Genomic DNA, 27,603 nt, shown 5'->3' on the forward strand with positions numbered 1-27,603 from the left:
GGCAAACCATAAAAGACCAAAACCAACATAGAAATGAGTTAAACCAAGCTCAAAGTAATGATTCCGTGAATTTAATCCAGTGAAAGTGACTATGCTCAATACATGGCTTCTAACTTCATCACTTTCTGTTCCATAGCTGGCAAAACCTGACAAAAGTCTGGTTACAGAGTGAAAATAGAAGTAGTAATTATTTTAAGTTTTACCTTCCCATATTTGCTGTACCTTAACTTCAATATTCTCCTTTTCTTTGGTAAGCTTTATTCTACTTGATGTTGCATTTAAAGTAAGTTCTTTTCTTTTTCTGACCATATCCCTCACCAATACATAGCAGACATAGAACTTCATGTCATACTTTCAAGTTCTGTGATTTTCTTACAGCAGGAAATTTGCAATTCCCAATATTCTTAAGATTTTACATCAACAGTTAGAAGGTCCTTTACTGGCACAGCTGCTGATTTATGATTAGATATCTCAGAACCACTGGCCATCAAACATAACTCCTTCACTTGAAAGTTTTTTCATAGTGTGTTACAGACCACTCACCTACAGCTTGGCTCTCAATGAATTGCTCTTCTGTAACATAGGACGAACAGCAACCTTATGGAAATTAGAAGATAGAAAGGTAAAAGGAAGATAAAAAAGGAAATCAACAGCAAAAATCCTGAATGTTTAGTTGTAGGTCACCACTTCAGAGGTCTCACCACAGCAGAAAAGCAGGTGTGTATCTGGAAATGAACCATGACACTCTTGTGCCCCAGCTGCAGAGGTCGGGAACACCATGAAGCAGGCCTGCTTGGTGTATTTAGTGATGTTGATCACTGTCAGCTTTTGATGATGACCAGCTCATCATTATTGCAAGAAACAGCACTAGCACCCTGAAGGCCTCTTCTCCTGCTTCATGGCTGAAAGAAACTAGAGAAACAGTCTTTTACAGCCTCATACATGATATTTCTTTGATCATAGCTGTCTCAGAGGTTGTCTGTAAGAAAGAATGCCATGAGCATAGCAACTGCAGGTGTCTCCTGTGATCTGCTGAGATCAGTGTAATGTCTGATAGCTGAAGCAGAAACTGAATTTCAGCTAACAAAATTTCAGTTTGCTGCTCACAAAGGAGTGCTTGACTTCTGCCTCTGGGCTTTCCAGTATGGAAGGGGTAACGTCCAGAAGTCACAGAACCCTATGAGCATATAAGGCACCCCACAGCCCCCAGTCAATGTTGCCACTGAGAAATTCACAAGCATTATTTGCACACACAGTGGCTTTGATGATTCTGTGGATAGTGTCATTGTGTTCTCCCAAAAAAAATACATTAAAATTGATTCAGTTTGCATACAATATCATTGCTGCTCACTTCTAAGATCTAAACTATCATTTCATGCTTTGTGACAGAAAAGGACTAAGCACTGAACAACAAATGTGATTCCTTTTGTTTCTCAGTTTTCAGCATTTTCCACAAAGATACAACATTACCCAGTGAATACCAATTCCCTCAGACCAGCGGGAGGGAGCCCAGTTGGGACTCTCCATTTCCCTGCCCCTTACATTGCCATACTGGTCACTTCAGTCTCCTACTGCAGAAATGAACAGCTAAAAAAAATAAACCTTTCAATTACTGCTCAATGCAAGATTGTGTTTACATTTATATTAAACTCTCTTTTCCATAGCACACACAACAGCACAAACTGATGTAGTACACATCAGAGAAGACAATCTCTTTTGTGTTCTGAAAGTATCAAAATACTTCTTAAATGTGAGATTTTTTTTTCTTTCAGAGTTTATTTTCCTAATTATACTTTTTTCTCTGCAATGCCAATACCATCTCCTATTTTGTGTGCAATCATTAGTTACAACAGCACAATGGGCAATATTCTGGCATTTTGGATTCCTATCACAGCTAGTCCAGGGAGCTCAGTAACAGAGCACACTGCTTTCACCAGAGCTTACAGTGCTTTCTCAGCCCCCCAAAGCTTCTTGCTGTGTTTCTGAAATGCCAAAGTTGCTGACTCACAGGTAAAAATGGCTTCTTGACTTTTTTAATATTCAAGCCTTACCTCCACCTTTTTTGCAAAAGTACTGCCAAATTGTAAGCCACTAGAGCATTTATTTTTTACCAAATCTTTAACAACTGGAGACTTATTAGTGTTGATACACATTCAAGCAATTACTTGATATAACACAGTGATTTGTCCAAATTCAAACGAGCTAAAGGGATTCTAAAGATGAGGCTAAACATCTGACACTCATTCTTTTACTGAGACACCAGGATGCCTGGTAAAAACAACTCTGTGGAAACATTCAGGGGAGAGTGTGGCTCACTTCTGGAAACAACCCGTTCATTGCCTCCCTCTCTTCCTATCTTCTGCACTTCTGCATTATTATTAACCTCATACCAACAAAACAGAGCGTTAGGCAAGCTTATCTTTGAGAGAGCTGCAGGCCACAGGCTTTATAATTCCATCCCCTTTTATTCCCTTTTCTTTCCAGAGCTCCCCCTCAAACCATGAAACCACTAAGGAAGAACCACAGGAAAGCATTGGTACAGACTGATAGATTCTGTCAAAGTATAGGATTGTGGCTATAAGTACTGCAGGAACGCAGGTAGACGCATCTATTTTCTGCTTCCTTTTTACCTTGTTTCTTCTGTTTTATTGGAAAAGGAACCGTTTACATACACAAAATAAAATGAAACTACATCTTTTCATCTTACAGATGCTTTGTAGGAACTGAAACAGGAAGAGCAGCTATGTGGCCTTTTCCTGTTCTCATACAGAGCTTCCTGGGATGATATAAAATAATGCTACTTCCCAGAAGTCAACAGAACTCGGGTGGCTTACACTTCTTGTATTTCAGTCACTGGATCTAAAAGAAGTGTGTGAAAAGAGAAAAAATCACTGAGCACACTCATGCAGGAGAAGTGCTGCTGAAATATCTGCTACTATAAAACTGCATGTTTGGATCTTATCATGTTCTTCAGAATAGTAAACTAATTTCTCTCAGATAAAAATCCTCATATTTCCCACTCACAAAATTTTTCATTCAGATGGCCCAATTCTGCATGTTGTAGTCTTCCACTATTATTTGGTTTACAGCAAACTTTTAATTGGAATAACAGTTTTTGCACCAGTTATAAAAAGTATTGCTAGAGCTCAATTATTTCTTTATTTTGGCCATCAGTCTGGCATTTGTAGAAGAACTTTGTTCTATTCTGTTTAAAGTTCCTGTTAACAGAGTCCATAAAATTATTTTCATTTCACAAAGCATTTTTGAGTTTCTTACTCCTGTAAATTAAAACAGTGAGCTATTTTGGGAAGGGCAAAACAGGTCAGATTCCATATAAAACTATTGTGCTGCTACACACTTGTAGCTAAACAAAACTCTAAATTATGTAATACGAAAGCAATAAATATCAAAAAACCTCTGCCAAAAAACCAGGCAGTATTTCTTGAGTGGATAGAAAAATAGTGCCATAACAGAGGGGAAATTCTCACCTTAGTCTCCGGTAAGAATACATCAACAACATAATCAAATAAGAAAATTAAATAAGGAGATAGGATCTATTTTTATTACTTTTTTTGTGATCTTAGTTTCAAAATGCACCTGCTTTGGGAACAAGTCAGGAATAAGATGTTTAACACAGGTGAATTCGAAATTTACTGTGTACTCACAGAAATTCACTTTTCCAGTTAATCATAAAAAATAACATGCAACAATTAACCATGAACTAATAGGCAGGTAATTATATATCATTATAAGAAGGAGTTGATACATGGGCACAGTATTTTGTGTAGTGAGTTTCTATAAATTGTTTTTGTTCTAGGGATCTAATGTAATGAGTGAAGTTCCCTGCAAAGCAGACATACCCCGTACTCCTGCTGCCTGCAGAGAGGTTATTTACTACTGTGGGTTCACACAGCTGCATTTGAGATTTGCAATCCTGCACTGAAGCCAAAGCTGGTCCTACTGGGCAGCTGCAATTATGCCCAGATGACAAATACACTTACTGCACATCCTGCTTTTGCCCATGCAGCAATAGTGACTTTCATACTGACTGTGTGCAAGACATGACTTTTTTTTTTTTTTTTTTTTTTTTTTACTTCTAGTGAGCTATTAGAAAGTCAGAAGTGCACTTTTATTCATAGCTATGATTTAAGAGAGTAATACATGAACCCAGCTGGACTACATAAACATCTGCTGAATATAATTAACTTTTCTTTAAAAAAAAAAAAAAAAAGAAAAAAAAAGAAAAAATCACATAAAAGCTTTTCTATTAAAAGTAACCTTCACAACATTGCTCTTTCCCAAATGAAGGAGGCCGCTCAAAGGGTTCATCCAATCCAACCAAAGAGGGAGCAAGTTCTCATCCAAGCAAACCTCCTCCCCTAAGCCCCCCGCCCTGAACGCCGCTGTGCCACGTTTCAAGCCCGGTACTAACACGAGCGCAAACCGGCGCAACAACGGGAGAGGCCACGGACCATGGGCAACTTGGTTACGGCCGATGGTTTTACTAGAAAGGCACTCCTACACAACAGCAGCTGCTATCAGGACAAGGCTTTAACCCTACAGATCATCTGAAAAAGAAAGCCCGCCCCTCTCCTGGCCATCAGGTGTACCAGCCATGACTCGCTCACAGCCGCCTCTGCCATCGGGCCCGGCTGCGCACACGACGCTGCGCCGCTCTCCGCTGGCCAGAGAAGCCAGGAATGTGGTAGGCCATGTATTGCCCTCTCACGCCATGAACACAAAACACGAACAACAGCAGATTGTCTCGCACACAGTCCCCCGGCCACAGGGACACCATCGCCAGCACTGTCCGCGCCAGCACCTACGTGAAGGACGCCTCGCACGGCATATAAGGGCCTTCCCCATTGGCCAATCACAGCTCTCCGCTCTCCCGAGGGGCTCTCCCCGCCGGGCAGGCGGTGTGGGCCGCGCTGATGCGGGAATCCCCGAGCTCTGCGAGCTCCCTGTGGACTGTGGCAGCACCTCTGCCCCGGCCGGGGACTGGCCACACCGGCCCCTCTGACCCCGGGGAAGCCATTGCTACACAGCGGGAAAGAGCTTGACCAGAACAGCGCGTGACGAGGTGAGAGAGCGTCGAGGAGAGGCGGTAGGAGAGGGGCCCAGCAGCGCTGAGGAGGTTGCGTGGGCTGAGGGCACAGAGAATAGCAGGGAGCCTCCAGAACCCCCCCATCAGAGCCTGCTGGTGGTTGGCAACCAGAATAGTCCAGATCTCCTTTTTACTGTACATTTTCTGATCATTGTCCTTGATCCCAGAGTTAAGACTGAGAACTTGGGCCTAAGTATTGCCCTTTCCTCATTTCCCTGAAAATGGCCCGTTTCTTCTCAAGCTGAAAAGAGCTGCAGGGTTTCTTCTCTGAATCTACTACTAAAGAACTGCCAGGTAGGTTAAGCAATTCTTCTCTCTCAAGAAGGTGGTTGAGCTTGAGCACAACTAATATTTCTTTTAAAGATGTTTTCCACAGAATTCCTTTTTTTCATCTAACAGGTAAGTCCCAAACTCAACATTTTTATTTGGAAATGTGTTAACACTTCCTGTAGATCTGCTTAGAACAAATGGTATAGTACGGTATGTCTGCATCAAAATGTTCTGTCTCGAGTCAGCATTAAACCACATCCTCCTGCACTGTGTGTACCCTATTTCTCTGTTGCTACAGAGACTGCACCACAGGCTACCCTGTTCTGAGCAGACATGGGGGCACTGTCGCCCGCACTGGTTACCCCATGAACCTGGCCCTGAAGGGCAGTGCTGCATGGGAACATAAGTTCAATTTTTTCACAAAGCACAGTGGTAGCATAAGAAGACTTTACTCCTGAATGTGGTATTTTCACATGTACAAAACCAACTTTTTGCTCAACCTAACACCAAAACTATTTGGGTTTCCGGAACAGATGTTTACTTCCACTCACGCTGCCTCAAACTCCACAAAACTTTTCCTACAGAAAGAAGGGCTTCCAAAGCAGCCCTCCTCTGATCATCTCTGTCTCAGAGAAAAAAAAGTCTTTGCTAAAGACATGAATTTCCTAGGAATTACTCTGGAGAAACATGTTCCAGCAAAAGGTAATAGGTGTCACAATGCTTTCACATCTCCATTCAGATGCATTTCTTTACTTCTACTCGTTAAGTTACACATGCAACTCCTTGATTCAGGCATTAATCTCTACAAAACTGGCTGAGCTGTATTTTTTACAATCAGAGAATAATAATGAAACCCAAGTTATTTGCTTTTGTACTTTTAAATAATTCAGCGGCTGTGGAGTGCTAGAGTTTTGCCAGGAAGGTGATTTCAAGTGTGTTCCCTGGCAGTTAGTTAAACCTGTCACAACCCATTAAAATCCACACGCGGGCTCCATCTGTGTAGCTGCGGACCAAACCGTGTAGCCTCGCTCTTTCCTGTCACTTGTAGCAGTTCCAACTTCACATCGTTTTAATCTTGTAAAGTTCAGCGCCTGTTAAATTGTCGCTCGCAATGCAGCACTAACACGGGTGTTATCGAATCGCTCGCGTCCGTCAGAGCGCGCAGGGGAGGCAGCCAAAGGCCCGGGAGCTCCCCGGCCGCGCCCGGGGCTGGCGGAGGGGTCCGCCCGCGCCGCCCTGCGCGCTGCGGCGGCGCCTGGGGCGGAGGGCGCCGGCCGCGCGCGCCGCCAGCCAATCGCGCGCTTCCTCCCGTCGGCGGGCCCTGCCCCCCGCGCGCGCCGCCCACCTGCTGGCGCGGGCTCCGGCCCCGCGCTGACGTCACGCCCAGATGTTCCCCAGGCCACGCCCCGCGGGGTCCGGGCGGCTCCGGGCAGCGATAACGGGGTGCGCCGGGTCCGCTGTCACAGCGCGATGGGAGGGCTGCGAGACCGCATCGCCAGCTTATTGCCTTCTTGAGAAAACGGCATTAATCCATACTCCGAGCAACAAGCTGCCAGTGCCAGGATCTATCTGCTGTTCTTTTTCTCTTCCATTGGACCGCCAACGCTTTTTCGATTTAGTGACAAGCTGGGTGTGATCGTCACGAACAAAATGTGGGTTTGATGGCTGCGATATCAGCCTTTACTCCTACAAACCGATCCTAAGAAATAAGGGAGGGAAAAGTCTGCTTGTGTAATCTTTTTAAAAAGGGAAAGAGTGCTGTTGTGTTGGGTTTGTTTTTTCTTTTTTTGTCTTCGTCTGTTTGGATTTCTTTTTAAACTTATGAAAAATGGCAACAGCAGCATATGTGGATCATTTTGCAGCAGAGTGCCTGGTTTCTATGTCAAGTCGTGCTGTTATCCATAGTCCCAAAGGGGAGCCTGATCCCCAGCCTGATGCAGCAATACTTTCTTCATCCAATGGAGAAGATAGACGGGAAGTCAGAGAAACCGGGAAAGACAATGGATCATCATTACTTGTGGTAGCTAGCATTTTAGCAGATCTGAACCAGCATGTCCCAAACTCACCTGCTCTAAGGACAGAAAAAACAGAGACTCTTGATATAACAGAACAAATACACATTTCTATTGCTCCTAAGGAGTTTGGGGAAGAAAGTATGTCTTCAGCTGGTAAGAGCGGAGGAGAAAGAACAGCCACACCTACTAGCCTGGCTGCAGTAACTGAGCCAAGCCCCAGACAAAAGAACAAACGCATAAGAAGCTGGACTGACCCTGGATCACCCCAGAAAAAGCACAAATGCAACTATGTGGGGTGTGAAAAAGTTTATGGCAAATCTTCCCATCTTAAAGCTCATCTAAGGACCCATACAGGTTAGTTACAATCCAGTCAGAGATTTATTTGTTACAGCTTGGTAATTAAAATGAAAAACAAAACCAAACAAACTTTTATTTGGCCACTGTTATGGTTTCACCTCTCAGAACTCAAGCTCGGGAAAACCAAACAGCAACAACAAAAAAAAAAAAAATTACCCTCTGGGAATAAACCCTTACCGGGCATAGATTCAAAGCTAATGTTGCCCTTTTTTATTAATGTCATAGGGAACGGCATGTGGGTCACCCGTGTGGATTGTACCAAGCTGTAATTTTTAGCTGCTGGCCTTCTTGTTCTGTGTGTCTTCTCCTTCCCTTTCCAATACTTCTTACCTCCCCATTTTTCCTACTCCGTGCTCCAGTCCCTCTCTTTATACCAGCTTATCACTTCCCATGCAAGTATCAGTACTCTTGATATTTTAAAATTAAATGTTCTAGAGGCACCTACATGGCTGTGTATCTGTTTCTTTTTTCAGCAGACACTTTTTGAAAGCTAGAGTAAGCAGAAGGTAGATGAGAGACTGAACGCAAGTCACAAGGAGACACCATGAGTGAGGAGAGAGGGGGATATGGGCAGTGTCTAAAACATTTTTGGCAGCGCTGGGTAGAATCAAATTCAAAAGAAAAAACACATTTGAATGCAACCAGTAACTTGTACTCATCAGTGTTCAGTGCTTACTTCTTGATGAAGGCTTAGCACTTTTTTGTTGCTACTGTAATTTATGAGACACACACGCAGAAAAAGTGGAAGTCTTGCAAGCCTTGAGAAAGTTGCACTGGAAGTAGTAGGAGGGCCATCTTGAAATAGGCCCCATGACTTGCCACACCTCACGCCTCTGCCTGCTGCTGGGAAACAGGATGGCTTCCAGTCAGAAAGAGGACACCAAAAATTGAGGAGTCCAGTCTCTGCTGAAAGCACCAATCATAGCATATGTGTCGAGGCACCACACCAACTAGAGCAGACTTGTGCAAGATGTTCCACTGAGTGATTTCAGATGGCAAATTAGTTTACTAAGATGTATGGTCAGTTCTCTTAAAAAGAGCAGTAAGAAAGAGATCCTCAGAATTAAACATGACATAACTCCTGAGCAGTTTTAGCTCTGAGGTGTTAGCCCCACCCACGCTGGCCTTACTTTCAGTGTGCCTTCACCTTTTCCTGTTGCCTTCCTGAGATAGAGAGTCAGTCTAATTTGACGGTATGCTTTGCTCTCTGTGGGAGAGAAGAAAGCCCCATCAAATTTGAGCGTATGGATGGACAATTCCCTGTAGCACACAGCCAAAGGAACAGCGTGTTCCTGGCACCCCAGGCAGCCTGTCCGGCTTTGCACTGTGTAACTGCTTTTTGCCGCCTTGGGAGTTATACAGAAAAGGTGGTTCCACTTGGCTTGCAGGGAATTGTCTCCATTAATTTTCAGTTCTTTTGCATTCTTATTGCTGGCATTTGCCATTGTCCTGAAAACGAAAGATAAATTTAGCAACGTTTCAGGGTTTCCAAACCAACAAGAGACCAAGAAGGGGAACTCCAGCCCCTGATAAAGAGAGGAGGGCTTGGCATGCCCGCTCTGTGGGGAGAGGAGGGAGGGCAGGGCCGGCGGGGAGTGTCGCTTCAGGCTGCCGGCAGAGCGGAGTCATTCGGGGACGCTGGCTGGCCTCCAAGTTCTCTTTTTCCTTTTTTTTTTTTTTTTAACTCTTCATTTCCTGTATTTTTTTCCAGGACTGGAGGGCTCAATTGGTTATTGCTGTAGCTAATAGCATTAAGAGAGCACGTGTGTGTGTCTGAGAGCTTAAGGAAAAGCAGGGAAGGGACTGTTTTTGCCCAGGGCGTGACAGGACCCTCGGGGACTACAGCGTCTTTGTTTTCTTTCGTCTCCAGTGTCTGTGTGGGAAGCTTTAAGCAAAGCTGCCAAGTTTCCCTCCTCACTGGCAACAGGTCTGTCTCTGTTTGGATTGAGTTTTAAACAGGCTTAAATGTCTCTTACTCTCCTTGCAGAATATTTCCTAAGATGTATGTCTCTTACTCTCCTTGCAGAATATTTCCTAAGATGTTTGCATTTTTTTTCTATCTTTAAAAGAAATTGTCACAGCCTTGAAAAAAGTTTGTAAGACAATAAGAGTTAAGCTAACAGATTAAATGATTGTTCTTACAAAACATGTAATGGTGTTTTACTGCTTTAGAGCGAGGGCTTTGGGTCTTCTCTGCTTTCTAGTCATTCTGAACTAGTTAAGTAACACATCAGTCTGCCCAGCTGTCAGATAGATAGGGTGGTGAGAGTGGTGAAAGCGCCCCGGGTACACATAGAAGCTGCTTTAAACACCTATCCAAGTCCCAGCCATGTTTGCTAAGAATGGTCAAAACTTCTCCTATGGAGCAGAACTTCTTCCCTGTGCTGTAAGACTAGATGAGCTGGTATTTAGGGGTGACCTGAAGGCTGAGGACAGCACTGCAGTCTAGAAGATAACTGATGATCATGCAAGAAATATTTGAAAAAAACAGTTTATGATCTGCTTTAGAAACTTGCTTGTCCTTGTCTGCTACTTTGCTGAGAAAGTAAAGGTTTTGCTCTTCATGATTTGAGGAAGGATAGACCAGATCCTTGAGCTTATAAGAGATACAGAGGCTTCCAAGTACTATTGTATCAAATCCAGCCCACATTGATAGAGACTGAGAGCTGGTACTATTTTCCGGCTGTTCGGTGCTCTGTGTGAAATCCTTCTGATAATTATAGCCAGATATCAGAGCTTAAATACATGAAGTAAAAACCATAGTGCAGAGGATGATAATTCTCCTATTTAAAGCAGAAGAACCAAGATGAAAATGCCAAGAGCATCTACTTGTTGTCCTTTACTCAGTGTACAGTATTTTTTAGTACTCCTATTAGGACATCATGTGCTGGAGCAATCCACAGTTTCTTGTGTGCTTTTTTGGTGCATTACTGGTTAACCTGTCTCAGCCTTATGAATACTTCAGCTTTATTACACTGGAAACCCTTGAACCAGGCAAAAAAAAAAAAAAAAAATTCACTAAAATCTTTTCTGTTCTCTCCACCAGCTTTCAAAGTTCCCATCCCCCTATGTTTCTTTTCATGTTTATGTTTTCCAGTCTTGTCTCTCACTGAATGTCCTGGAGTTCAACATGATCATCACCCACAAAGCCCTTGAAGTTTTAATGTTTACCAGAAGGTTATATTTAGTGTCAGTGGGTAGTTGTCAAGTCCAAATACTTTTCCTGTGGATCTCAGAAGCTCTGTTGTGGTCCACAGAGGCAGCACCCCCATTTATCCTAAGCTATACTGACCCTACTGATAAAAAAAGGTTTCACTGATGCATGGATTTTAAAAATCCTCTCCACTGAGAAAATTCCTAAACAAAAAGGACTTACAAAAAAATCAGATAAATAATTCACATAATTAATGAAGAATTCCCCTTCATCTAAGCAGATTTTCCGCACAAAGGTCTGGACATTTTCTGGAGTTACTGGAAACCAGTTAGTCTCTTGATGCACCAGTGGTAGAAGGGAGACAATACAGAGCCTAACAGCAATCTACAGGCTACAATCTTACAGAGCCTTGTCCAGGACCACTGTGTTCTGAGAGGCTGTAGAGAGTCCCAGTTTATTGCATTATATTACATATTTATACATAGAGAAAAAACAATGGGATTTTGAGCAGGGATCACAAAAATCATATGTTTAGCAGCTCCCCACCAAATCATTGTGACCTCTCAAGCTTTTAGCCATCTCCATGAGCACACCACACCATCAGGAATGCAGAGAAAGCATGCAATAAACCTTCATTTAACTCCTTTAAACTGTCCTTCTAAACTTACTAGTTCTAAGCACTAAACAGCACACCATAACACAGAAACAGCTTTTCAGTCAGTCATCAGAATGAAATGAGTCTACACAAATTAGCAGAAGTTAAGGAGAACTGGGCACCAGTCTCAGCCTGGAGTCTTAGTAATTGGTATTTGAAAACAATCTGAGAATAAAGCAATCAGACCTCGCTGTGACAAGTATGACAAGAGAATAACAATTATTAGGCTGGACAAACAGGAGGAGTATATGGTCTATGTTCAGGCTGGTAAAGAGGCCTTTATGTAAAGTACAGGTTACCCATTTTAAATAGGGGTTTGGATTTCACTTTCAGTTCTAGTAAGTCTGATTTGCTCACACTATATTAATTCAAAACAAAACAGTAAAGCACAGCTTTCCTTAAGTTCTGAATAAAGATGCCATCCATGTGTGTAGAAACCAATCAACCAATGTAAGAAGCAAGATTTTCTATCATAAAAATAAACTTTATCTTCCATTTTAGCACCTGAAACCTAGCTAGTTAAATAAAAAACCAGAAACATAGCTAGTTAAATAAAAAATCTGTGGACTATACCTGGCTGAGGTTTCTTTTAACTTGTCTCTAGGCTACAGTGACTCTTGAAGGCACGTATGTGTATGTGTGTAGCAGGTGGGCAGTGTTGGTGAAGACCCAAGGCTTTGCAGGAAAAGATTACAAGAGAAGAAACCCAACCTAGGGCCTTCTATGCCACTCAAAAGCAGTGCAAAGGAGGACTGCTGACAGCTCTTGTCTACAGCAGGATGAAATGAGTGGTGCTGGTGGTTCAGTCCTTCCTCCTGAGCTGCCAGTTTGGCTGCTCTGCATACCGGCATTTATGGGGAGCTGCACTCCATCTGAACAGGAAGCCAGAGGAAATTGAAAAGGCCTTTCCCCAACACAGATTTCCTAAAGGCAAAAGGACAGACTAAATTAATTTGTCCTTCTGCATGTTGGCCTCCTGGGTTTGATTTCTTGTGTTAAAAATTAGAAATAACTCGTAGGTTCTGCATGCTTCCTTCAGTCTCATTAGCATACACCCAGATTATCCAAAAGCTGCAAGGTACCTCTAGGCTGCTTAGGCTGCTGCGTCCCTTAAGTGCCTTCCACCTCCTTACTTTGCTGAGTTCATCAAAACATTTTCCATAAGTTTGTTGTTTTGTTTTTTTTCTGAGATGGGCCCAAATGTTGGCTTCTGGGCAGATTCAAATATCAGCCTCACAAAACATTTGTCTTTCCAGCCTAAGGCGTCAACCTTCTTTCTCAGTGTTAGGAACTTCAGCAGCCTGCTACTTTTTTTCTGAAAACTGATAATCTTAACTCTTTTAATAAGCCTGTATTTTTAAAAGCAATACAGATTTTCAAAGCATTCTTTGTGTTTCCTCTAAAAGAGCTCTGCAACTCCTTTCTTACTTCCTCTAAGAAAATTTCAACATGTAAAAAAAAAGTCAGTAGAAAACATAGAACAACTTCCCTCAATGTCCTGCCTGAGTCCTCATCCTACAACGCAATTCTCAAGACTAAAATTCTTATTTAAAAGTATTGATTTTAAGCCTGGATCAAACAATCTGTTCATTGAAGAGAACAAAAAATATATATATGCTACAAGTTTCTTAATGTAAAAGTCTTTGAAATAAACACAGGGCATAAACTTCTTAAAGAGTAAGCAAATTTTCAAATATGTTTCAAAAGGACCTGAAGTCAGGAAGAAAAGTAGAACAATTCCTACTCACTCCTTTTACGTGACTGCTTCAAGACTGAATAATAAGATTCAGTTAATTAAGTTGCAAAAGAGTTAGGGCCAAATTAGTTGCATGGAGAATCCAGCCGGATGACATCTGTATTTACCACACACTTGATTAATATTAGCTATTAGGGGGAGCTACCTCTCCTGATAGTTATACAGTTTCTCTGTGAAAGGCTTCCCATTATTTCCTTTCCCCCCTCTTTCTCCCTAGTCTTTGTGGAGATACTAATCATGCAGAAGACACAGAAATGAAGTTTCTGGTAACAACAAAGTTTAGATATTGCAGCTAAAAAGCATTTAAAGCATTTAAACTGTACTTACCATTGTTACAACTATGTGTCTAATGAAAAATCAGAAATGTCACAGACTTCTCTTTCCACAAACCATTTTTCTTTTAGCATGGAAGTTGGACATAGGTCCAGTGTAATGAAACCTATTACTATTGGAAGTAGTCAAGATGGATAACCCTCCGGTTGTTTTCCTCATCCTAGATACTGCTAGTAGCACTTTCCTTCTCAGTGGCAAGACCTAGGTCTTACATATAGTTGGGAGTAAACTGGCAAGCAAGGTTTTTAATGAATGGACGGTTGCAATTGATTGCTATGTTTGTATTAGAAATTAATCACAGCCCTGTGGACAATAGTTCAGAATGATCTGCAGAAGACTTTTCTGCAGTAGCATTTCTCTGCAAGACACTGGAAAGTGTATGTGACAGAAGTTTTGCATAAACAAACCTTTTGGTAAACTGGAATTCCTTATGAAACAAACTCACAATTGGATTCCATCTGAAAAGAAGGCACCTTTAACTATTTAAAACAACTGTTCCATTTTGTTATTGTCTGGCTGAACATGCTTATGGCACGTCCAAAACCAGAAACCTGGAACTTGTTTATACTGGGCATGTGGTTTCTAGTTCTGTTTTCATGTTAAGCATGTTCCAAATTCCCCCCACTCCCTTCCAATCTTGGATCAGCTGTCTGGAAGTTGGTGCTGACAGAGCCAAAAAAAACCCTCTGCTGTTCAAATGCAGGACGACTTTTGAAGGGTCCTTTCTGTAGAATTTCTATAGGTATACTTTTCCCCCTTTGTTACCCACTTGGCTTTTATGAAGTAGATTTGCATGGGCAGTGAGATCATTATCTTGCTGTGTTCAGTTTAACAATAGCTAGACAATGTGGGTTATTTAAGTGCAAGCACTGAAGTCAGAAACACATATCCTGTATTTTCCAGGTCTTGCAGATTCAGCAGATCTTACAGGGCGTCCGCTTAATATAAAAGAAAAAATTTTAAAGTTCAGAGTGCCACCGTTATGGTTACTTGTAGAAAAACGACCTCAGAAGCTTATTTGCAGCCTAAACATAAAAAGCATTTTCTAACCAAGAACTTGGCACAAGTCAAATGGTATTAAAGTAAGCATATCCTGAAAGGACCTCTAGTGCAAGGAAAAGATTTGCTGTAATCACCTACAGTCCTTTTGTAGTGCTCTCAGGAAATACACGCAAAATACTGGTGGCTGGGTGTCTGCTGATATTACAGTCAATGGACCAATAAGCTATCTTAGATTTACTTCACACTATATTTCTACCAGACCACTCTCTATTATTTGGTTATAAGTTATATGAGTTTTTGGAAAAGAGGACCTTGAAAAAGTCATATGAAAGATCAGCGTTGTTGCTGCTGCATGTTCACATCTTTCCATCTGCCTCTGTCCTGCAGCTAGCTAGAATATCCCTTGATAATCAATACCCAAGCAGAATGGCCATGCTAGTTATGTCCTTACTATCTTCAACAGTAGCTTTTAAAGCTGGTAAAGGAGAGCAGCAGAAATGCTAACTCTTCTAGAGTAAGATCAGGTGAGGTACAGCAGCCAGAAGTGATGTATTGAGCTTTTTAAAGTAAACAGCTGTCAGTATTTCCACTACAAGAACTTAGAATGGAGGCAGCTGAGAAAGATTAGTACATTTTCAGATGTTTCCTGCAAATTTTTGGTGAAATTATGAGCTGTTTGTTAATAGATCAGGGAAATATTTATTTTGCATTTTCAGGGTAAATAAATGAAATTACATCGGTACAAATTTACATCCTAGACTGGGACTTTAGAGACTATTTTACATTCCTGCAAACCTCCCAGTTGAATATAGTGCTTTCCTACATTCTTAATCTAGTAATTTAGGCCCTGTTCTGCTATAACAAATAGAACAGAGATGCTGCTAAAACTTTACAGAACCATGGACTATTTTTTCTTATTTATATGTACGGGCTTACTGAATTTTAATTTGCAATCTCTTTTAAATGCCAGCAGGACTGCAGACGAGCATTAATACATGAGGGCCATGGCAATTTTTGATTGTTCTGGTGATGGATATATTTTCCAAGCCCTATGTGACTTGTATGCAGCTTTCTTATGCTTTCAGAGCACTGAAAGCCCCTCAAAGTCAATGGAAACTTCCATTTTCTGTGTATATGTCTATACAAGCAGTGCCAATAGAATGTTTAGCCTGACTGTGTAATAAATTCAGGATGTATTTGTAAATAAGTCTTCTAAATTCTCCTAACATGGCCAAAACAAAACTGAATTTCTTAGACACCCCAGAGGATTACTTTCAGACAGGATTCTCATTGATACATATTTTCTCTCATGCAAAGATGTACCATATTTATGCCTTCCATTTCCCCCAGCTTTCATCACTGAAAACTACTGGATTCTTCTCACTAGCATTTAAGAATTACTCTGACTGGCAACATTTGGAACCAAATTCTGGCTTAAATAGAAATGTATGAGCAAATATATAAGCAACCAGAAAAGCAAATGCTTTGGAATTTATAGTTACCCCTCCATAGGTAGGAGGTACCCTACATGTTACTAGCTTAAACTGATCTATTAGAAAAGCTCTTTTTTTGTTTTGGTTTGGTTTTGGTTTTGGTTTTCAAATGACAGAGAAGATGTGGAACTTGATCATGGGACAAAGTAATTCTAATTACTGATTACTAATTTTAGTAGATGCTAGGTGTGAATTTCATAGAATCAGTTTTACTTCAAGCTGTATGATATGAGGTAAGACTATCTCTAGCTAATCACCTACCACTTGTCTAAAAAAAAAAAAAAAACAGCTCTCTGTGTCCCTAATAAGGAAACACACAGTTTTTTTAAGCACAGAATCTTGTATTTCATTGGGAAAGAAACCTCTTCCTAACCCACCACCTGCAAATACAATATGCATATATATATATATATATATATATATATATATATATATATATATATATATATATATATAGCATTGCATTAATAATACACATAAAAATAGGTTTGCACAGTTAAATATAACTTTTAGTGAACCCTGACTCTGATTCTGCTGCTCCTCCATGTGCTGCTAAGACTTTGAAAGTGGAATAGGGCTGTTGCAATTTGGTAGGTTAACTCAGCATTGCTCAAATAGTGGTGCCTGGAGAGAGAATTCTCTCTGTGCCCAAAACCGCCAGCTCTTTCCTGCGCTGCAGAATCCCTTATACTGTTGCTAAGGTAGGTTTTCAAATGACTGCCAGAGTTTGTGGGGGGTCTGAAATAGTAACCTTAGGAGGAGCATAGCTGAAAATTGTAGTAACAATGTTACTCATCATTTGTTCGGGTACTCCACAGCTTTCTTAACATCTCATCTACAAAGTGTTCAGATATCACACGAGATCGAGGTAATTACCATGCTGAAAGATTTACAATTTACACCAGTTTTTCACATTTTTCTTTAGCTTGAGTGAGTTTTGTTGTGTTGGCATCTCCTTTCAGTCTGCAGGATAATATCATTAAGGGCACCACCTCACTGACCAAATCAGATATGATTTAAGCCAACATCTGTTGGAGCTTGGCGTGCAAATGTAGCAGTGTAACTTCTGGGGAGACATTTTAATTAAACAGTGTCATTAGTCACTTTCAGGGGATGAAGTGGTAGGGCAGATTACAATGTTATCTTTGCTGTGCTCGCTGGTGTGAGCAAATATTGTACAACAGCTGGCACAAATGTTTTACTGTGAACCTTGTCCCAGGCTTCTGTAACTGGGACATGCAGATGAAATGTGTTTAGATGAAATGACTGTCAGATACCTTATACTAAAGTGATAATTTACAAAGCCCTAACTATATACTGCAGAGACAAAAGTGTAATGAGAAACAGCTTTTAAACACTGCTTGTCAAAGTACAGACGTTCAGCACCAGTATTTTCTAAGAAAAGTTTTGGTCAGTCCCCAAAGGGGTGTTCTTTAAAAAAAAAAAAAAAAAAAAAAAAAAAGACAACAAAATGAACAGAACATTTTGTGATTCTGCTTCTTGCCCTACTGCAGTATTTGGAATTGGCTGATGTTTCCAGTAAGCAATGTGGACTAAGCAAATACAGCTTTCCTCTCCAAGGATAAACTCTCACCCAACTCATACCAAAAGGGCCTGCATGGTGAAGGGCTACACATTTTAGAGACCTTTTGCTAACCCTGCTTACTGGTGAAAAGTCATGTAGAACTTGTCTGTTTTATCTGCATTTCTGAATGTGATTTTTCTGAGCAGTATGGCCTCTGGAGAAAACAGTATCACTGACCTTATCAAAACAAAATCACCTCTGTGATAATATGCTGTTTTAAACCTATGTCTTTTGCTTGACACTTCTTTTTCTCTCCCCTATAATTTCAAATGAGATTGTTTGATAGGCTGTTGTTAATTCCTTGAAGTTTTAGGACTATGTAGCATGAAAAAATCCTAGCTCTCCTTTTCACTATGTTTGATAGATTCATAAGGATTTGTGTACTTCCCTCCTCTCAGTCTAACACCAAACCTCTCATTGAAAAAAAAAAAAAATCTTGACTAGTGTTCTTACAGATTGTTTACAGGAACATAATTTAATTTCTGCATGCAATAGACTGCTCCCCCTTGATTATACAAATCACAACATTATTTTTTGGTTTTAAGGCAAAAATTAATAACATTTATTTTTTGTCAGAATATAATAAGTTACAAAAACGTTCTGAGAGAATGTTATCTCACTGGTGCTTTGCTTTTGTAATGAATTCTTGAAAAAACAGCTATATTTTCTGAGGTTATGTCATCAGCTTGTGGTCCCAAGGTTACATTTGCAGGTGAATTACAGACTAATTATTTTGCAAAAACATTCCATACTTCTGCTGAACTTCTGTCCAAATGTTTGCTTAAAGCTTCTTTCCAAGAGCCAGCTCTGGTTCTGTGTGTAGAGTATCCTTGGAAAAATTATAATATACACTGTCACTTGGATATGACCACTGTTGTTTGCAAGAGACTCAAACTCATTCGGTATAAGCTACGTCTATCTGGTGCTGGCATGCAAATTGCTTTCTTAGATGTTTACACAAATTTCTTACAGAAAGACAAGGATCTGATGTGATTAGTGTGCTTGATAGTTTTTCTTCTTTGAATGCTGTGGAGGAACTGACTTCCAGTCTCGTTTGCAAAGAAATCCAAATTATCACATAATGGTTTCCTCAATCAAATAGTTCTAAGGAGGCTGTACCATTCTGGTAAGGTCTGTGGTATTCCCTTTATGAAGAAGTGACTGTGCTGGTACTTTTTTCATTTGAGTACATATGTTGTGGTTTCACAGACTAACACAGTAAGAACAACAGTAACTTTCACTGCACAGCTGTGTCTCACTTGGAAATCAAACCACCTTTGGATTTTTTAATATCTAATTCTTTTAATACATAAAAAGAAGCCGAAGTTCCTAGGTCAGTCTTGTGCTTGACTCTTCTGATTATAAAACACACCTCGATGAGCATGCAGACAGCATGGTGTACACAACTTTACAGTGCTGAGGTATTTCTGTTCTGAAAACAATGCTAAACTGCTTTGGTGCAGTGTAATGATGAATCATTTTTTCTAAGATCTAAGTTTTTCTCTTATTTGTCCATTATTCACAAATTCTAAAACTGAGCTCTAAAAAATAATTTTGAAAAGAAAGAAGAAATAAGTCCCAACCAATTGGCTGAAAATCAAGTTCAAAGTAGTTTGTGCATCACATCTTTTGGGAGGAATAATAAGCTGTCCCATTTGGCACTGTCAAGCTGCAACAGCAATAATTGGATCATCTCAATCCCTCAAAGCTAAGTCAGGATACAACACCACAACTCATGAAGCTGCAATTCCTGTTTTCTTTGGGTTTATTCACAGTCTGTCTGTTGTAACAGAACCTCCCAATTACTCAAGTTTATGAACCTTGCTGTTCTGCATATTGCAATTCCTGAATCTCAGCCCAAGACCCATGGTTGTCAGAATTGTGCTTAGCAGGAGCTAGGAATATGGACAGGAAGTAAGGTTCAAATAATTTTGGGATCCTCAGATTCAGGACTGGGTGAAGCAAAAGACCAAATGGAAGTAAGAACAGTAGGGAATCTGTGATCTTTTTCAAAGTAAAAATTATATCCTGTGCCTAGGGTTTTGGAACTAGCCCGCAGACTTACATGACACTGATACCTTCTAGAATTTCATAGTAATGGTGCAGTTCCTGTTATATTTAATAGAAGTTCCCTATCCCAGGAATTTTCTCCTAAAAAATTTGGCCACAATAAGATCCTGTATTTTAGAGTACTTCATTAGCCCCTGTGCGCCAGGCATGTTAAATGTGGTCAATTAATTTTCTGCAAACACAGGAAACAGGTGCTCCACCTCAAAAATCCAGAAAGGCCAGTGGATTTCCTCTCCTGGAGGCACTGGAAATTTATGGTTTGGGAAGTAATAGGGACCTTCCTACTACAGCTTGCCTTCATTTACAGCTACTGAATTTTTATCTGATATATATGGACCCACAGAATTGAGAATCTCTGCTAAAGAATCATTGATCTCTCACAAGGCGAAATGGTTGACATGTGAATAAAGTTTTTAAATCCTTACAGAGAAAATGGTGGCTTCTGGGCAGCCCTTGTGGCATCATTCATATGTATAAACCGTATTCTGCAGTGATATGTAACTGTGTTTAACAGAGTTTTAACACTTTACGGAGTGCTCTGTAAAGGCAAGCAGTGAAGACGGGTGCAGCAGACAAGGGAAGACAGAGCTGCTAAAGGGGCCATGACGTATGTGTGTGTATTTTAGAAATTTTAAAATAGTATAGATGTTTCTTTCAATACTACTTTTGAGATGGAAAAGTAGTAAGAGAAGTATTTGCTCATGAAAAAGGGAATCGAGTTGATTTCTCTCTGTGAGTCCCTGGTAAGATAGTTTTTTGAAAACACCTCTCTTTTTTTTGAAAGGTATGTTATATTTATCAAGATGCCCTCAGCAAAGCTGTCTTTGAAATATGTCTGTGTTCTACATAAGATCTCAGCTTTTCAGTTATGTCTCACATCCAGAGTCATACTCAGATAATTGGCTCGTGACTGGGATCCTCCACAATCCAGCAAATGCTCCATTCATTGAGTTCCAGCCCTGGCCATGGCCTCTCTCCTACGCCGTGACCTCACATGTCAGGCACAGCTGGTGGGGCCGACTCCTTCAGAGCCTGCACCCGCTCTCCTCAAAACCGACATCAAACGGGCAGGAGGGTGGGGTGGTCACAGCAGCTGAGCTGCCCTTAGGCTGTGTCACACCCTGGGTGTTAACAAGAGAAGAGTTGAAAATCTTCTCTTATTTTCTGATTTGATATGAGAATGAGGCCTGCATGGCTATGTGCTTAAAAAGTTTGTAGAGACAGATAGAAAAGAGTGAAAAAAGCTGAAACTGGAAAGGAGCAGATAACTTGTGCTCTTTATTCCTTTTCATACAGCTGTGGTTAAAGGGGCTACAAGGAGACACATAACGGGAGGCATTTACAAAATCGAACATGTGAATGAGACTTGCAAAAGTAGAATGTTGAATTGCAAATTTTCTTTTCTAAAAAGTTTTCCTGTTTTAAAAGTGGGCAGTTTAGAACATTACAACTGTTACAATATAATCTAATTCCTCTATTGTATACAAAAAAACTGAAGCTTTGTTTAAACAGGGAGGGTGCTTTAACAATCTGAGCAGAAGATTTTGGTGTGTATGCAATAGTTTTATGCATACCTTGAATGGTAGCTGCCTTGTGTCAAGCAACAGATCTAGTGTTTGATTATCAGCCCTAAAACTACTTTCCAGAGCTGCCTGTTCCCTGAAGCTGGATGCTCAGTGTGGCCATTGGCAGATGCTGCTCATAAACTACTTCAACACCCCCTTGCTCTCTGGCAAAGAATCCACCCAGAATGAGAATAAAATAACAGGAAATCCCACTCCCTCTCTCTTCCACACAGTTGCAATAAACTCTCAATATCAGATTTTTTTACCTAGCTTTACAGCTTTAGCTGTGCTTATAAATGCTGAAGCCCCATGTTTCAGGCATGCTGTGTTACTGTGATGTTATTGATTGAACAGTTCAAAAGTTCACAAGGAGACATTTCACAATTACAGCCAAAGACAACTTCACTAACTTCTGTTTGCTTGGCTTCTAGCAAAATGAAATCTCATCCTGTCCCCAAATCCTGGGAGCTGCTGTGCACATGAAATGTCATAACTTACCCGCAAGGTCTGTTCATGCCAAAGTATGTGCACTTCAGTTGGAGGCAAATGACATTCAGCATCTTCCAGAACTCAAATAAATAAAGTGCAGGTCTCAGATTAGATGAATAATCCTTTAGTCTGTTATTTTGCATAGCAGGACAGCCTTTCATTAATTTGATAAGCTTTGCTTTCACAAGCATTATCCTGTTTTTAGTAGAATAGAATAATAAAAAATTCATTGATATGTCAACAGAGAAAAGACTGATTCATGAGGTCATATGATTCCTTCTTTGCAGCTATTCATGCAACTGCTGGGCAGAGCTCATGGAGCCAAAGTTTGCCAATTTCAGCATGAATTCATCCACAGTTCATACCAGATTAAAATAATTGGTCATTACTATATAATTGCTCTCCCACTTAAAACATTTCCATTGTCTAACCAGAGATCATGAACATTACCACGCAAATTTTTTGGAAAGACACCACAACTAAAAATTTGTGAGGTAGACTTTAATTGAAAGTAGTCTAAACCACTGCAGAGGTCATTCCCGTGGTTATTGTACAGACAGGGATGGTTTATGAAGTTTCAGTTTGATTTCAAACATTCTTGGTATACGAGCATCTTCAGGTTCAAGTTTTTATCCATGGAGATATGTTTGCAAAAGAATCTCATTTAAAAAGTTCTGACATTAAGAAGTCACTGTGTGCCATTTTTGGTTCCTGCCATTTTACCTATGAGAACCTATTGGTTAATTCTGCTACATATATAATTTCTGTATGCAATGACCACACCACTGAGAATGAATGGCTTGAGAGCCTGTGAGCTCTGTTGGCACATAATCCTGTGCTTCACAGAGAGAAATTCCCAGACTGGAAAGAGAGGTGCAAGTGTCCTATAGTGAGCATGTAGTATTTTTGTCCACTGTAAAGAGTGTACTGAAGAAGGACGGGATGCCAAGGAGTGTCATACTCCAGAGCTCCCTTGGAGCTGCTAACAGTCAGATGTCTGATCTGGAGCTGTTCTGGGTTTGCAGAATGGGCTGGGTAACAGACTGAGCGATTCTGAGGAAGGAAGGATCCAGACAGGAGTCTATAATGGAAACCTTGTGCTTCAGTTAGTACCTTAACTGCACCTTCCCTGTAGATACATTTGGATCTGTTGTTTCCACTATCAGAAAGACATATTTCCCTCCTGGAGAAGAAAGACTTGAGTCTGGGGAGTTTGTTTTCTTGGCTTCAGTTGCTGTCTGCATAACATTACCATTAATCACCTTGTTTGCTCTAACATAGGGTGAGTGGTGCAGCTGAAAAGCTTGTAGCAGACAACAAATCAGCACTGCTAGTGTGCTGCAACAGGAGTAACATGAGATCTCAGGTGACTGAAAAAGGCCTCACTCCAGCTTATGTATTCATCAAGGGCCACATTATTACTTTCAACTTTAACTGGACTCGTTCCATAAAAACAGTGCTTAATTGCATGCATTTGGAGACCCCTCCCCTAGTCCCTTGACACTTTAAAAGGTTTGGATTGGCTCATCAACAAGACAGAAAAAGAACAAAATCCCTCATACCTTCATCAATGTTAGTCTGTTTTAAGAGATCAGACTTTTCTGACCTATGCTGAAGCCACAATCTTTGTATTAAAGGAATGAAGAAAATTTTTGGCTCAAGGCAAAAACTCTAGGCTGAAATTCCTTTGCTGGGGTGATGCAATAGGTCAGATTTGCTGATTAGGACATAGATTTTTTGGATTTTCAGTATTATTTTCAAGTACATTTATTTAAAAGTTTAATTGACCGATGGAAAAGAAAAAACAATTCACCATCATTTAGTTTTTTGTCATTCAGTAATACCTAGATGTGTTTCGAGGCTCTTTTACAGATTTTTTTAATTTTCTAATCACAATAGATGTTTAAATAATCATCCTTCTTTATTACATTCATAGAGCTGAGTAGAAAAAATTAGAAAAGTACAGTAATTAAAGGGCTACTATACTAAACTTCAGAGTTCTTTGCTGGGTATCATACTTCAGTATAGTTTGCAAATGACAAATAGCTAGGATACATCTTCCTCTCCCCAGAATTCATCACTTTATCATTTCAGCATAATACAATTTAATTATCTGACATTTAAATGCAAAGTCAAAGGGTCAGCTATTGATCTCTATTCTTGGAACAAGCCACAGGAGAGAGAAAATCAAGTGGAAGTTGCTGCTCTTTTAAATTAGTAGATTTCAGCTGTTTTACTGAGCACCGGTCTAGGATTTAATGCCTCAGAGATAAGGAGACCCCATAAGAGTTTTAGGCTTTGGACAGAAATTATATGCAGCGATTGCTGGTACTTCACATTGATAGAAAGCCCAACATTTAGTCTGCATTATCTTAGAACATAAACTCTCTGTCACTGAGGCCATTGCCTTTCATTTTTTAAGTTAGACTTGTCATTGGTATTCAGTATAAGAGCTTTATTTGCCCTTATATTCCAGCAAGAAGGTAAAAAAATGCTGCTTTTATAATTGGATGTGGCCAAAGTCCATATAAACAAAGACATTGCACTTAATGGAAGCACGATCGATAGGAGTTATTCCTGTGGGGCAGGCAGGGTCCATTCCAGTCTGCACTCACCTAGACATGGAAGTTGTCCCTGCTAGTTGAGTACATTTCCAACCTCATGGGTGTCCTAATGGCTCAGATGTCTCCCTTTTCGTAGATGAGAGAGAGGTCTCCATTTTGGTCATGTGTCAAAACCTCTGAGAAAGAGAGTGAAATAGTGAACTTTACGCTTCAGAGTTAAAACAGAATCCACAAAGAGCATTAGGTAACAATGATAAATCCATATAGGACTATAAGGAGATTAATACCTTATTTTTGAAATTGTATGCATTGTATACACCATCTCATACAATTGTGTAAATTACCATTTTTCTGGATGATGGATTCTCCTTTGTAGGAAATGGCTAGAGTTTCGATTGCTCACAGCTTTACAGACTAACAGGTATTTCTCTACTGGTAGTGCATTTTAAGTATCCATGCTATCAGTACAGTCACAGCAAAACTACAGCAAATACAACAGAAAAGGGTCAAGAGAGATAATATGTAGACTTTGACAAGGCCTCCTGGAAGATACAGCAGTAATGCAGTTGCTGCCACAAAGATTTTTCTAGCCATGAAAAGAAAACTACTTGCCCTGTGAGATGTGGGGACCATCCTTCATACTGATACTTCTGCGAGGAGAAGACACCTGTGTGCATCTCCTCCTTACCTAACATGTCTAACCAAAACACGCAGAGTATCAATGAACAAGTTTACATCCAAGAGGACCTGCTCTTATTATGTTTGTATAGGATCAACCCTAAGTGCCCCGGAAACACCTTGCTAAGGATTTGGAGCTGTTTTGCTAAATTTCAGTGTTTTAGATACGAACAAGAAAGAACATTGATTCTTGCCTTCTTTGTTGTGGCTCCTAGCAGTGTTGTGACAGGAAGCTGGGGAGGGGAGCAAAACCAGAGATGCCCTCATTGACTTTTACTAAATGAACTCCCATCATTTTGCTAGTAATTGCAGATTTGTGACCCTTGCTTAAAAGAGTGATGAGGAATCTCTAAGCCATAGGGGTATTCTAGACATTACATGTCTCTGTTCCCTCACACCCCCTTTCGGAGCCTTCACTTTCAAAGTTGCCTTTCTGCTGGCTTTTCTGTTCCACTGGATTCTTCTGATGCATTAAATCAAGTCATCAGATGCACATATTCATACCTAAGTGATGAGGGGATGACCAGCTTAATTAATTATTCAGCAAGTAATGGAAGTGCTGTTGGTTCAATGCGTTATTCAGCTAATTCAGCTTCTTTGCTGAAATAGCTTTTAAGGCTCCAGTTATTTCTAGAGAGGATGATTTCAAAATTTGTGTCCATATATCTAGGCCCCATAATAAAAGGAAGGAATCTTGAATGCTAAACTCACCTTAGTGATTTTGTCCCTGGTTGTTTCTCACTCACAGTTACAGTCTCTGTAACTCTTTTAATATATTTAACACACTCACACCCCCACCCACCCCAGCTGTGTTTTGCTGTAGTCTGTATAATTAACTTCAGAACTTCACAAAGCACTGGCCTAGTGCAGCTGATTTTTTTGTAGTTTCAAAAGAGAAGGGAACACACAAGACAGGGAGGGGTTGTGTAAGGAGGAGATAGAGCATGAACTCTTCTGAAACCAGGAAGTGACAAATTGCACAGGAGAAAGCCAAATATTGGCATTATGTGTCTTAGTACAAGGATTCAGTAAAACAAGTAGCATCTCATTGCTCAGGTCTACAGATGTGAATTTCAAATTGGAAACCCTGAAGGGATTTTGGTGTCTTTTCTTCAGTTGTCTTATCTTCAGTTGATAGGAAAGAATTGAATTTCTCAATTGTCCAGCAGGATTACCTGTGTTTTGGAATACTCTCTAGCAGAGAGGAACAGCAGTGTGAACATAGCTAGAGAGAAGAAAACCAAAAAAAAAATCACTATATATATATATATATATATATATGGAATTATACTGTATCAGTGGAGAGAAGATCAGAAAAATACATATTTGGAAAATATGCTTGGTCTTTCCAGCATGAGTTTGGGTTGGTTGTTTATTTGTCATGGCAGTGCGTGGCACGTTAGTCCATCTTTGTCCTCTTTGAAGGGAGAACTCAAAACAGACACAGTGTTTTGAAGGCTGCATCATATTACCACCAGTTTGCAAAATGACCCCAGAGGACAAAGGTAGAAGGAAGTGAAAGCAGCTCAGCATAACTCCGGAAAATGTTTCTTGTACTTAACACGTTGTAGGGAATCACCTGAGGCTTTTTGGGGCATACTGCAATGCCACAGAGCATATTCTCAGTCATATTTTCAGCATAGATCTAAAATCTATTCCAAGATTTCTCTGTGGAGGATAAACTTTCATGGTCGTTACCCTTGGCTGTCTTTGGAATTCCCTTTTGCTTATAAACACAAGGAGTTTAGTGGAAGTAGAAAGCACAAATGAAATTGTTCCCTTCAAAGATCAGATCTCCAGTTAGTCACTTAATAAAAATGTTTTCATGGATAGAAAGCTGCCAAGAAATGTTAATGAAGAATATTAGAAATTTTGTGTTTCTTTACTAACAAGAACTACAGGAACTACATTTTTTGGTGAACAGTTTTTCACTGACAAGTAGTCAGAAAATTGTTTAAACTGACTTTTTTTTGTTTCAGAAAAAGTTGTGTGTTAGTGTGTTTTATTAATTAATTTCAGATTAACATCCTCACTGTCTTGAAAACTGTCCCCAAAGCTAAAGTAATTTAAATAGTGTTGCAAAATCCATACTGAAAGAAGTAAAACATTTTGGTCACCTAAAAATAAAATTACTATGGGTTTCTTTGTTTGCAAAATTCTGCAATTCAATGGGTTTTAAAAATTTTTCATTTGAGCAGGAAAAAAGTTATCCACATAGTTCTAGCCTTTATTTCCCTTTCCTATTCAAAACCTTACCAAAGGATATAGCAATATTTCTTTTTATTAGATTTGTGGCCATTTCTTTTTAAAGCAAATTTGCTGTAAGATTTATTTTCCAGATCCTGAAACATAACTTCTAACTACTTGCTGTTGGTGTAACATGGTCTGGAACTAGGTTTCAGCTGGGAGTGGAACACAGAACTTAATTTACTGTACACACAGTAGCGTGCAGCAGAGCTGAAGGAAGAGCTAAACAGGAGTCAATCAGGAGTTAAAAAGGCAAGCAGAAA

The 27,603-nt window shown here is 40.2% G+C and overlaps 1 protein-coding gene across 1 annotated transcript in view; it reads left to right on the plus strand.

The window, feature by feature from the left end:
• The first annotated feature begins 6,753 nt into the window (after positions 1-6,753).
• KLF13 (Kruppel like factor 13) overlaps positions 6,754-27,603 on the plus strand; it is a 36,852-nt gene continuing 16,002 nt past the window's right edge. Inside the window, exon 1 of the mRNA XM_038147022.1 lies at positions 6,754-7,746. Within this exon, the coding sequence (XP_038002950.1) occupies positions 7,206-7,746 (541 nt within the window). The 5' untranslated portion in view covers positions 6,754-7,205. The remainder of the gene's footprint in view (positions 7,747-27,603) is intronic.

Source organism: Motacilla alba, chromosome 10, assembly GCF_015832195.1.
Source record: "Motacilla alba alba isolate MOTALB_02 chromosome 10, Motacilla_alba_V1.0_pri, whole genome shotgun sequence".
In the NCBI taxonomy this organism is placed as follows: Eukaryota; Metazoa; Chordata; class Aves; order Passeriformes; family Motacillidae; genus Motacilla; species Motacilla alba.